Source organism: Onychomys torridus, chromosome 1 (genome assembly GCF_903995425.1).
Source record: "Onychomys torridus chromosome 1, mOncTor1.1, whole genome shotgun sequence".
NCBI classification, from domain to species: Eukaryota; Metazoa; Chordata; class Mammalia; order Rodentia; family Cricetidae; genus Onychomys; species Onychomys torridus.
In genome coordinates, this window is record NC_050443.1 from 8,427,569 (window position 1) to 8,441,046 (window position 13,478).

Sequence of the window (13,478 nt, forward strand, 5' to 3'; positions counted from 1 at the left end):
ACAATCCACATAAAAAATGTCCAGTAGTATGGGGTATTTCCATGAGATAGTCATAACAAGTTAAAGGCAGTGGGGATATTCCAACACATTCACATCATTCCAGTTACCATAGGAAAATAGCAGTGGCAAAAATGTAAAATTGCAACATTAACAAAAGACATTCTATTGCCAAAGCTCTCAGGGCCTTACCTATCTGAGATTTAACCATTAGAGCTTTTATCCCCGGTTAACTAAACTCCTGGACTTCAATTGCCATCTATTGCTCCTCTGACATAGCTACATAAAATATCACAATAAATGTTTCGAATACTGGTCTTGTTTTTCTTAGTAAAGTTTTCTGCCATTTTTGGAAACTTAGTAAAATTGTCTGTCATATTTTGAATAATAATAGGCAGACCTCAATTTATTCTTTGTAATCAATAATTTCCTCCACCTTTCACATAGTGCCATATGGATCATGGTTTGAGCACACGCGTGACTGGCTATCTATGAGAGAAAATGACAACTTCCTATTACTGAGCTATGAAGACATGAAAAAGGTAACTGTCATTCATACAGCAATTACAAAATCATTAGCAATTTACCCCATGCAGCACCCCACATTCCTTTGTATTCCTGTTTCACCTACTCTATCACAGATAGGCTCATAAAGAGTCACTAAATGTGAGATTATGCCCTATATACTTTATTAATGTGCATCTGTCATTTCCACACCAGCCTCTTAGTCCACCCTATTTGACCCTAAAGTAGGTTGGAGAAGTTCAAATTTGTTCTATCTATACAACCATTTTGATACAGCTGATATCCCAGCAGTCAATGGGGAATGAGTAAAACAGTGTTATTCCACTGGTGTGCCCACATGTATGCCATCTCCTTTTGATGAAAAGAAGGACAACAGAATGAGGTCTCTCAGGGAGGATGGTTTCCTGTGCTCTGAAGTACTGATGGTTTGTGCATGGTGAGCTAGAAGACACTGGAAATTTCAATAGTCTTAGAAAAGAATATCTAAAATGTTTCAACAATAAGCAATTAAATATGTCTAAATACTCGGGTAGGTCATACCCTTATATGATTTTGCAGATTTCATTTCACTGAAATTCCCCCACTGAAGGTTGTAAAAAGGTTTAAGTATTATGTGTATCTTAAATATCTTTTATTTAAAAAAAAAATTAAAAACCTTGGCAGGCTGTCACATGACTGTAAACATTGCATTGTGAGATAGAGACAGACTCAGGACTCTAGGTCACCCTTGGTGGTCTGGTGTGTTTGAGGCCAACCATGGGTACAACAGACCTTGTTTCAAAAGACTAATAAGGAAAATAATTTTGAAGTTCATTGTTCTCTTTTATTTTCATGTAATTAATAAAACTTCCCTCAAAAAAATCTTCCCTCTAAAGATGGGCACATAATAATGAAACCAAGCATATAAGCAAAAAAAAGTATTCTCATTTGATCAGAAACTCAGAAATGTAAGTAGTTTGAATGTTATATGTAAAATGTTACCATCATTTAGAAATTTACATGTTGCAGATAAAGATATCAATTTTTCTTTTTACTGAGTAAATATATATTTATATATATACACATATAAATGTGTGTGTATATATATATATATATATATATATATATATATATATATGTATATACACATATATGTACATATATATTCCAAGCAAACTGTCTGTCAGATTACAAAAAACACTAGCCCACAATTAGAATTATTCAAAAATTTATTTAAAGAAGAGAAACAATCTTACAGCCACTGCTAACCATATAAAAGTAGACTCTGGTGATTACAAAGGCTGCTGATAGTTGTAACTTCTTGTTTTGTTTTGATTTCTCTTATAACTTTTATCATTTAGAACAATTTTTAAATATATAGTTCTTTGAGACAGAGATTCTCTGTGTAGTTTTTGGAGCCTGTCCTGGAACTCACTTTGTAGAGCAGGCTTTCCTCAAACTCATAGAGATCCTCCTGCCTCTGCCTCCTGAGTGTTGGGATTTAAATTCAGTGCCACCATGCGCAGCAATTTAATTACATATTGATCATATTCCTTCTCCTTCACAATTCTTTCCAAATCATTTCCCCTTCCTTACCCACACATGTTTAAAGTACTTTTCAAAATAATTCCCCAAATGAAAACAATACCAACAGAGGAAAACATCATGAGAGTAGAATAGGCCCTCTGCATAAGTAAGACAGTTGTGTCATTTTCTGTGCTTGATGAGCCTCCTGAGTGGGATCAGGATCCTTACCTGGTGCATTAGCAGACTTTTAGAGCCCAATGCCTATGGTAGAACAAATTACGAAGCCTTGGTGCAGAAGTAGGTTGTTGGACCTGCCTCAACTAAGTGAAATAGGCTCCGCTGACTCACTTGGAGGAGATGGCACTGAGGGGATGGGTGGAGGCAGAAGGATGGGGGGTCAGAGAAAGGAGGGTAAGGGGAGCTGTGGTTTGTATGTAAAATGAATAGAAAATTTCTAATAATAATAAAAAAGGAAAAAAAGAAAAACACCAAAGTGTAACCAAATATTAGGACCACAAACACACAAAAGTGTGGTGTCTATTATATATTGGTCAATTACTCTTGAACATGAAGATTGCCCTGAAGTGTTACATATTTACAGGGTTACTGCACTAGAGAAACCTGATTTTCCCTTTCCCAGCAGATATAATTGACAGTTCACTTGTTTTTTGTCTTTTGTTTTTTCATTTTTTTATTAAGTAATTTTCTACTCACTCCACATACTATCCACAGTTCTCCCCCTTCTCCCTCTTCCCACTCTTCAGCACTCTTTCCCAAACCACCCTGCATGCTCACATCCTCCAAATTGCGGTCTTTCATGGGGAGTCAGCAGAGCCCAGCACACTGAGCCTAGGCAGGCCCAAGCCCCTTCCCACTGCACCAAGGCTGTGCAAGGTGTTACACCACTGGCACCAGACTCCATAAACCTGCCCATAGACCAGGGATAGATTCTGATCCCCTTGCCTGGGTGCTCCCCAAAATGGTTTGAGCCAAATACCCATCTTGTGTAACTTGAGGGACCAATCTAGTCAAATGGGGGCTCCTCAAGACCCAGTTATACCACTCTTGGGCATATACCCAAGGAATGTTCAATCTTACCACAAGGACACATGCTCAACTATGTTCATATCAGCATTATTCATAATAGCAAGAACCTGGAAACAACCTAGATACCCCTCAACTGAAGAATGGATAAAGAAAATATGGCACATATACATAATGGAATACTACTCAGAACTAAATAACAATGATATGAAATTTGGAGGCAAATGGATGGAACTAGAAAATATCACCCAGAGTGAGGTAACCCAGACTCAGAAGGACAAACATAGTATGTCCTGACTCATAAGTGGATACTAAATGTGAGGGAAGAGATGGCCAGACTGCAATCCACAACTCCAGAGAGGCTAGTTAACAGGAAAAGATCCTAGGAGGGACATATCAATGACCGTGTGAAGGAGAAGTGGATGAGATCTACATGAGTGGACAGGGTGTGGGGGTGGTGGCAGAGGGCAAGGAGTGGGGGATGAGAACATAGGGAAATGGGAGGATCAAGCTGGAAGAGGGACAGAGTAGGAGGGCAGGGAGGAAGATACCATGATAGATGAGGACATCATGGGAATGGGAAGAGGCAGGGTGCTGGGGAGGCTCTCGGGAATCCACAAATCTGACCCAACATTGGTCTGCTGGCAGTGGTCCAGAAGTGCCTGGACTACTCTGGTGACCAGCCTAGCAAATAACCTAGCTGTCATCATAGAGCCTTTGTCCAGTGACTGATGGAGGCAGATACAGAGATCCACGGCCAGGCACCAGGCTGAGCTCTGGGAATCCAATTGATGAGAGAGGAGAGATAGTGCAGGAAATGGACATTGAGATCATGATGGGAGGATGTGCAGAGATGCACAGCCACACTAGTAGATAACCATGAACTGTGGACTGGTGGGTGTGGAGCCCCCATGGGATGGACTAGACCCTCTGGATATGGATGATGGTTGTTTGAGTTGTTAACCTTTACCCTAGTGGCTCAATTTTCATTCATTTATTCATTAAATTTTAAAATGTATAACAAACTACAATATGATGAAACAATATCATCACCTTAGAGTTAAACAAGACAAATCTACACAACAAAAACATCTGAAGAAACAGCACAAAAATCAGAGACCCATACATTTGAACAGGTGGGAAGCCCATAGAATCATGAAACTAGAAACCCTAATATATAAGCAGAGTAGTGCACACATGGAGCACAATACATGGTCCTCCAGAAGGTGGGTTCATATGTGCTTTCCTCAAGATGATGTGGAGGGTCTTGTTTTCTTCATGTCCTTCCTCCTCTCTCGCTCTTACAATTTCTTCTTCTGTGGTGGAGAAGGAGAAGTTCTCAGAGCTATAGAAAGAGGGATTTAGTGGAAACATACCCTTAAGAACTGATTTGTTCAAAAGTATCCACTCTGTATTGTCTGTCTGTGGGTCTCTTATTTGTTATTGTCAGCTTAAGGAGAAAGCTTCTCTGATGATGGCAGAACAAAGCACAAATCTTAGCATAGTAGAATAACATTAGGAGACATTTTATCACTAAATTGTTAGATCAGTATTAGTTATCTTCACTCTAGTGCTCTCTCATACTTTATGTGCATGCATGTGCCCCACAGTGGGTGCCATATATAAATGAGCATTTCTGTTTTACATACCAGTATTCAAATTATTACTCAGTGATCTACAGTAAATACAAAATTCTCAGCCAATAGCTCAGGCTTATTACTAACTAGCCCTTACATTTAAATTAACCCATGTTTATTAATCTATGTATAGCCACATGTCCTGTGGCTTTACCTGCCTGTAACATCTTGCTTCTTCAGTGGCTCACTCCCATTCTGTCGTTCTTTTTCTTCATCATAATTTGATTTTACTGCCTAGCCTCATCCTGAATGGCTGTTGATCAGTCAACTATTTAATGAGACCAGTCAGAGCATAACTTACACAGTGCACAGGAATAATTCATAGCACCTAGAAAAGGGGGTGGCATATGAGTGGGGATAAGAAGGACCTCACAATGGAAGAAAGTGATTTTTATGCAGAAATTCCATAAATAGTCACCTGGAAATGGAGGCACTGAGTGAGGACAGGCCACAGCAAAATTTTCATATAAAGTTGTGAATGAAACTGAGTAATTGGACTTGGGATAACAGAGGTAGTTGTGAAAATCTGCAGTTAGTCTACTTGCTTTTCTGGTAAGAGTAACCTGTGGGATCTTATGGAATGTCTTCCTGGTTTGGAGGTGAAAGAAAAGCAATGAATAGGGAGAAGCAATTTTGGATTATAAGTTCTATGTTATACACATTATATAGGGGAATTTTGTTGAGAATGGCTACAGCAGGAGACTGGACTTCAAGGAAAAAAGGGAGAGATAAAGCTCTGCATGAAGCCTACTCCTTTCATGCCCACCTTTGCCTGTGTATTCTTGTGAAATGCTTGATGGAGTTGAGGTGTTGGACAAAGCAATGATTTATGGTAGAGGTGTTTAAGGGGGTCTCTGAGATCCAATAGAGATGAAGGTGGCTGATGTGGTTGTTTTGATGCAGACCTGGGGATAATACTGTGGGATGGGCCACAAAGGATTGGAAAGTGAGCCAAAATATATAGTTAGCTTATTTTTCCATGGCCAGAGTAATCTGTGGGTTCCCAAGGAGGGCCAGTTGAAATAGGGAGTTGGGATAATCCTATGAGTTGGAAGAGTCAGGTAAGGAGGAGAAGCACTTTGAGATCCACTCTAGAAGGGGGCAGATGCCACAGATTTTCTATGGCAGAATTTGGGATCTGACTTGGGGATTGGATCTGGATGAGCAGAGGAAAAGGTGAAAATATGTGGTCATCCTACTTACTTCCCTGGCATGAGTCAGGAAAACATTTTTTAATGAAATATATTATGATAAACAAAAACAGGAAAAAATAATCATTCCAAAAAATAATTTGATCTCATAATTTTATCTTCCAGAGATAGAAAGTTTCCATGTAAGAAGCAAAGTCATCCATCAGATTCCTTGCCTTTTGAAGAATATTTTTATTTACCATTATAAAATTCATTTTTCCCCAAGAAGCTTCATTACTCATCTCTTCTGCATGATTTTTTAGTTTCCCATAAGTCTCCTTTCCAACCATTCAATGCATTATTTTCAGTTATTGTCATGGTTGTTTTCTTTCAATTAAAAATTAACTGAATCTGTGATACAATATGTAATTCAAGTTTAGAGCCAAAAATAACTTTGAGTCCATATGTAGGGCTTGAATTCTAAGCAAAGTCTTCCTTATTCCAAAATTTTGCATTTTATGACTATCTCCGAGAATTGAGCCAATTTTGGCAGTGCACAGTTGTCAGTTCAGTCCATGGGTGTCTGACGGAAATAGATTGTGAATTTGATGCCCAACTAAGTACTACCAAGAAATAATGACTCAATACAAAATAAAATTTTGGCAGCAACTCCAAGTAAAAATTATTGAGACCATTTTTAAGAAAGTATTTTAAAACTGTGTTATTCTCAGTTACCCATAGGAAAAAGTTCAATTTGGCATAAACATGAACCTCCATCCAATTATTTGTGCACATTGCCTTCATTCACATTGCTTTCTAGAAGTATTTCCATAAGTATCTTTAAACATCTCAGGGAGTTTGGGTATGGCGGTGTAAACCTTTAATGCTAGCACTGAAGAAGAAAAGCCTCTTTGTGTTTGAGGTCATCTAGTCTCCACATCAATTTACATCACATCACATAGGCTCTCTCCATAGAATACTCTGCCTCAAGACAAAATATACCATTGCATTTAGTAGGTGGGTAGGCATATACCTGTGTATATCACAATAGACAGATGGAGACAGGATATGCAGAAGTTTAAGTCTTCATTCAGTACAATATAAATTTGAGGACAGTCTAAGTTATATGAGACCCATGTAATATCAACTACCCCATAAAAGAAATGCCAGCCTCTGTGTTTTAGGGGCCAGAGATCAGTCACATTCCAACCCACTAAATATACAAATGTTCTGTCTGAATCTTGCCCTCTATACAAGGCCTGTTTCTTTGCTAAACCCATTCAATATTTTCTCATTTCATAATGCCATCTTTTGTTCATGTTTCCTTTTCCATCCTACATCTGTAGTTACCTTCTCTGCATCTGTTTTTTTCAGAGCTCTCTAAGTATTACCTCATTTTTTTTTTCTTCTTTTAGAACACAAGGGGAACCATAGAGAAGATATGTAACTTCCTTGGAAAGAAATTGGAGCCAGATGAGCTAGATCTGGTCATCAAGTACAGCTCCTTCCAAGCCATGGAAGAAAACAAAATGTCTAATTATAGTCTTATCAAAAAAGATGAGATTACTAATGGTTTGGTCCTCATGAGAAAAGGTGAAGAAACTCTCATTCCAAAACATGTCAGAATCTGTGGTGGGTTTCTTGTTCCAATGAGACATATTCCCAAAAAATTGTGGGGAATATGTCAGCAGTCACTGCTCATCATTCATAATCTCTCACAGAACTTCCAGGGTAATCTTTTTGTGGTGATGACATGGATTTCAGAAACTGAAAATATTTATTTTTGGGGGGAGATGATTGGGTTGTGACCAATATCTTCAATGGGAAATGAGAAATTAGACATGTTTTTGTGAGGCTTTGTTAGGCTCCCAGTAGCATAGCCCTCAACTCTAAATAAAATGTTTAATGCAAAAAAAAACAAAGATATATATTGGGTGATAACCACAAAATACACATCCATTCACTGCTGAAAAATTTGTTCAATAGTTCAAGATTGCTGACCCACTTCGGGCAAAGAGTAGACCTTATAAGGACTAAGGAAATTATCTGGTAGTGTTAAAATATGATGACATTTGAAAGCAAATTTTGGATTATTTCACAATCATAGTTACTGTGTTTGTCCTAAATTGTCTCTCTTGGAATGGGAATTCCCATTTTTTCTATGTCCGTGGCACCTCTCTGTGCTTGGAGCAAATTGTGGATATAGTTTCATAGCTTTGAAGTTGAGGAGGGACTCCCAGAATACACCACACCAAATTAGTGAATAATTCCTTCTCAGGGTAGTAGAAGAAATGAGTTAGATGTGAGATATTTGGGGATGACTGAAGAACTTGAGTATAAAAGCAAGAAGTGGGGAGTTAAGGGTTTAATTTTCCTCTTCCAATTATTTACATGCTTCAGCCTTAAACTACAGTCAACCTCCAACCTACAATATGAGGATCAGGTCATAAAACAGTAAGGACAACAGGAGTATACATAGATATAAGTATGTTAAAGTCATTAGTGGATTGCATTTAATTCAGTACTCCTGGTGTCCTCAAAGAGGAAATTGTACTCAGATTTGGGCACACAAAATTGTCAACTCAAGAGAATGGTCATCTATACACTAAGGACTGAGACCTATGGGAGGATTCACTGCCATTGACCCATAACCTCAGACTCCTGTGCTCCAGACTCTGTAGACATAGAGTTCTCTGTACTACAACTGAAGACCTCAAGTAAGAAAAAAACATTGCCCATTCTTGGATTTCCTGTAATAAATCAAATTTGGACAGAGATAAAATAGTATGTGTACATAAATGGCTTCAAAAAAATGTAAAAAAAAAAAGTGGATTGCTTAATAGAGTAGAGCTAATAAAAGTTGTAAAACTTTTATTTGAGACACACTGGAGCAGATGCAAAAGAATTAGGGACACAATTTCATGAGGAAAACTATAATTTCCTCTTGTCTATGTATGTTCTTCCAGAATGAGTCCACATTGGGATTTTAGTATAGTCACTTCTGAAACATAGCATTTTTTCATGAATTATATTGCTCAGGAGGAAATATATTAGTTGTGTCAAAAACCTGGATATTGCCCTAAAGTCATGTAAGATTTAATTATCATAGTGATTATATAAGACACAAATTTATGTTGCATTTGCAGATAACTTTTATTCTGAGAAATTGCTTTCCTTGTATTAACACTCACTAAAAGCCATAAATCCCACAGGAAACCAGATCAATGAAGGGAGAGACAAACTTCATTATAAGCCTTACCCTGATGCATGACTCCCGTATAGAAGTTGCTGAGATGCATATGTTAGGAATCTTTTTGGAAAGAATAAGATGAGTGAGAAAATTGTTGATCTTATTAATTTCTACATTAGATTGATTCCTGTTTTAATATGGAAGGTTTAACCAGATCAAAGATCAATAATAAAATGCATTTCATTACTTACCATTAGATGCCTGATCCTCAAATTGTAAAGCATGAAAAGTTGTGTTAAATGTAATACTTGCTTTGAACAAGAAGAATTCTCTGGGCTTATTTTTATTGTCCTTTAGTTACTTTTCTCAGGACACCAAAAAGATACATTTCCTTGCCTCTAGAGAGATACTCCAAAGAGCAAATCTTTGCCTGGGAGAGTCAATTATCTGGCTAGATGGGATTAATTTAGTTTAAAGTTCCAATGAATAATTTTCCATAAACAGTTTTGGTCACTATGATTCAATATTTAGATACTGCAGGAAACACAGACCAGAGTGATGTTCTGTTTAGTTGATATAACTTTATAAAGACATTATCACAAACAAGACACATGGGAGTAATTGTCTTGTGACAAACTTCAAAGGTTTTGACCCTCATTAGTTCACAGTAGGTATTTACAGACAGAGTACTTGAGTCAGTAATCATTTTCTCTGGTGTACAAAGAAGATATTAATCTGAGACAGAGAGGGAAGAAGACCTATGGAGAAGCTCACTATCCACAGGCCAAAAATCACAGGATGTTCTGGACAACAACATTTTATGAGACCTGCAACCTCTGAAACTAGTAGGAAATTCCTTTTCCACAAGTGCTGAGCCACTGTGCATTGGTATTATACTAACACTGGACACATCGGAGTTTGAGGAGGTTTTTAGAAAGAATCACTAAAGAAAATACATGCATGGAAGTTACACAAGATTTTGATATGGTTGGACTGAGAACTTCGTGTGTGCACTTGCACAAACATGATTCTCTCATCTGACTGATTCATTCCATTAGGCAGACATACTGAATTTGCTGAGATTCTGGAAGCTCAGAATCCAGTCTGGCTTATGAGGATCAAGATTGCTGTGGGATACAATAACACAACTTGTTCCAATAATGTGTACAATAATGAAGCTGAATGTATCATTCGGCATTGATAGATTCTAATCTTAATAGATGCCACTCTTACACTCATGACAAGAAATTGTATATTATTTGAATATGGTGTATAAATAATTACATTTCCTAAAATTTATAACACTGGGCATTTAGGGTTAACATATGTGATACACAACAAATTGTATTTTGGTAAGGAAAAAACATGAATTCTATTGTCAGTCTGTTTGGTATCAAATCCACATGCTATAATGCTGATAAGATCTCAAGGACTATTTTTCCTTCATCAGCAAAATGGCAACAAGGCCACTATCTTCCTTACTTGTTCATTAATCTTTTCAGTAATTTCATGCTGAATATGTTTGGTATGTTTGATATGCTTTGGTAAATAAAGCCTTAGGTAATTGAAGAAATATTTTACTTTTCAAATATATTAGATGCATATTTCAAGCATGTTTACAAATAGGAAATTAATCAAAGTGCCACAGCTGTGAAATAAAATACAGCAAGGATGGGGGCTCTAGAATTCTACATGGAGAGAACATAGGAAGAGATGGTTACAGTCAAACAAATAAGGATACAAAGGACATGAAGTGACTATGTGGAACACATCAGCACTTCATGGTGAAGGAACACATAATACAATGAGAGAAGCTGGACTATTTGAGATCTCTAAGTCCAAACCTAAAGACCTCCTAGAATGTGGTTATGAGAACCAAGGTATGGTTAAAAAAGAAATACTGGGATGATATCATCCTCATGAATCACCCAACTCCAAAGTGACTGAAAACAGAAATCCTGGGATGCTTTCAGCAGGCAGTGTCTGAGTCTGTTGTATCTCATGGAAGTTTCAAGATGACTGATATATAGCTCACCATTGTGTGTATATCCAGTTGCATGGTGTCTTAAGCCTTAAACCTCTGCAGGCATGTGCATTCATATGCATCTACAGACACATTATTAGAATTAACTTTACAAAGTGTTTTAGAAGTTGCTTGCATAGTTTGTAGAACTTTTATAAGTAAACCCTAAAAGTTAGAAAGAACAATTGAAGTGTGTTTGGATAATTGAGATATGAAACTCTGTTAGGCTGCATAGTATGATTGAAGGATGTCTTGTGAGAAGGAGAAATAATCTGGACATTAAAAATGTAGATCCAGTGTCTATGCTGTTAGATTTTGGAGTTGATATGTTGGTATATAGGATGGTTAACATTATTTACACAGAGGTACAAGTCTGTTTGCATATTTTTCAAAGCATGAGAATTGTTCTCCATATAATAACTGTTATTTCTGTTTTATTAACTGTGTGATCCTACTTAAGCAGATGGTGAAATCATGTGAATGAAGGGGTGAGAACAGGTTTACAATCATCATTAACTCTTCTATGTATCTGCTTCACATTTTCCAGGTGTGGCTGGGGACTGGAAGAATCACTTTACAGTAGCACATGCTGAAACCTTTGATAAAGTATTCCAGGAGAAAATGGCTGGTTTCCCTCCAGGGCTGTTTGCATGGGAATAAATCATTAAAACTTAACATCTTACATGGACATTGGTGTTTGTTTTCCTGTACTGTCCTTGTACAGGTGAGTGAGTGGGTATGGTCATAGAAGACATCCTATTATTGAATTGTGTAGTTTTTTATCCAAAATATATTAGTAGTATTAGTAGCAGTAGTATTATTGTCCATAGTAGTAGAGTAATGGTGGTTGATTTATGTGTGTCTTTGTGTGTGTGTGTGTTTATGTGTGTGCATGTGTGTGTGTGTGTGTGTGTGTGTGTGTGTGTGTGTGTGTGTGCATGTACATTACTGTGAGTGGTACCTTTAAGGATGTGGTGAAGAATCCATTGGTTTCCATGGAGTTGCCATTAGGTATGTGGTAAGCTCCTTCCTTTGAGTCTTAGGAACTAAATTCAGGTCTTCTATGAGGATAATACAGTTCTCTTAACCTCTGAATCATCTCTTCAGCTCTGAATCTTGTAGTCTTGAGTCTTCAAATATTTGCTCCTATTATGACTGGTTTGCTATTCATAGCCAATTAACGCCAATTTGCTTCACACAATTGCAGCTTAGAACAACCCTTGTAATATCTGAAATATAAAACATACTACAGAAATTTGTACATAATTTTTAGTCTATGACATTTGGGCAAAAAATAAAATTGATTTATAGAGACATTCAAACCTAATTTAACTAGTCCATGGTAGAAGTTATTTATAAGCTTACATTTCTACTCACAATTATGTATTTGTATTTCAGTTTCTTCTTTTTTAGTAATTTTCACTGGGTGTATACAAAAATGGTTTCATTATAAAACTGGATCTTGCATGCGCATCATTGTCATCTTCTCAGTATTGCTCCTCTGCTGCTAAGTGTCATACATTCACTCATGTTAGTATTTTCTCCCCCCACACAGCACATCTCTGCATAGGTGTCCTATAGACACACTTATATTTAAATATAGATGTTCAGAATGAAGAAATAAAGCAATATTGTCTTTCCTTTTCATGACTACAGGGAAGGTATTTCTGGTAGATTGATTGTCAAGTGTACCCAGAGCGATCTAGAAGAGTCCAGAGCAGGGAGAGAAAGTAGTAGACAGAACATGGCCAGCAGAATAGGTTAGGCCACTAAGTGGGGATCAAGAAAGCAGGAGTAAAAGAGAATGAGCTAAGAGAGAGAGGCCACAAAGATGGAGAGCCAAGAGAGGGCATTGTCAAATTGTCAGTGTTATATACAAATCAGAAGCTGGGGAACAGAAGTATATGATCTGGTTAAGTTTGGATGGGGACTGGGGTGAGAAGAGCAGAAAGGAGCCTAGATACTGCATACTTGTGTGAACTCTGTAAGAGTATTTGCCATGAGAGCATGGAGGCCAGCATGCACTTTGGTATGATAATAGGCATCAATTTAGCCATTTGTCCTAAGGATTTTCTTGGCCATGATATTCCAGACAGTTTTTTGATAATGAAGGCCTATGTAATATGTTCTGTAACTGCTTCTTAGCTGAAATTACAGTGGTGTTGTCAGGACCTTGGATGTTTGGAGTGATTATCAATGTTGGAAGGAAGGAGGTGAGTTAAGGCTTGGAGACATCTGTTTGAATGCTTTCCAGGTTTACAGGGACAACTTGGTGTTCACCAGGGTTCTTCCCAAGCTGAGTGAATCAGGTCACTTTATAACAGAACAAATCACACACAAAAAATGAAGATAAAATGCCCACATCCAGGTCAAGGCAAGTACATATTGTCACGAGTGCCACTGAAATTGAGGAGAGGGCTCTGGGC

General features: G+C 37.5%; 1 protein-coding gene across 2 annotated transcripts in view; it reads left to right on the forward strand.

The window, feature by feature from the left end:
• The window catches only part of LOC118569182 (probable alcohol sulfotransferase), a 34,348-nt gene extending 22,636 nt beyond the window's left edge, over positions 1-11,712 (forward strand). Inside the window, exons 4-6 of one of the 2 annotated variants that reach the window (XM_036166915.1) lie at positions 445-539; positions 7,255-7,432; positions 11,600-11,712. In XM_036166915.1, coding sequence (XP_036022808.1) covers positions 445-539; positions 7,255-7,432; positions 11,600-11,712 — 386 coding nt within the window. The remainder of the gene's footprint in view (positions 1-444; positions 540-7,254; positions 7,433-11,599) is intronic. The other variant, XM_036166922.1, reaches the window with a different exon arrangement.
• The last annotated feature ends 1,766 nt before the right edge of the window (positions 11,713-13,478 follow it).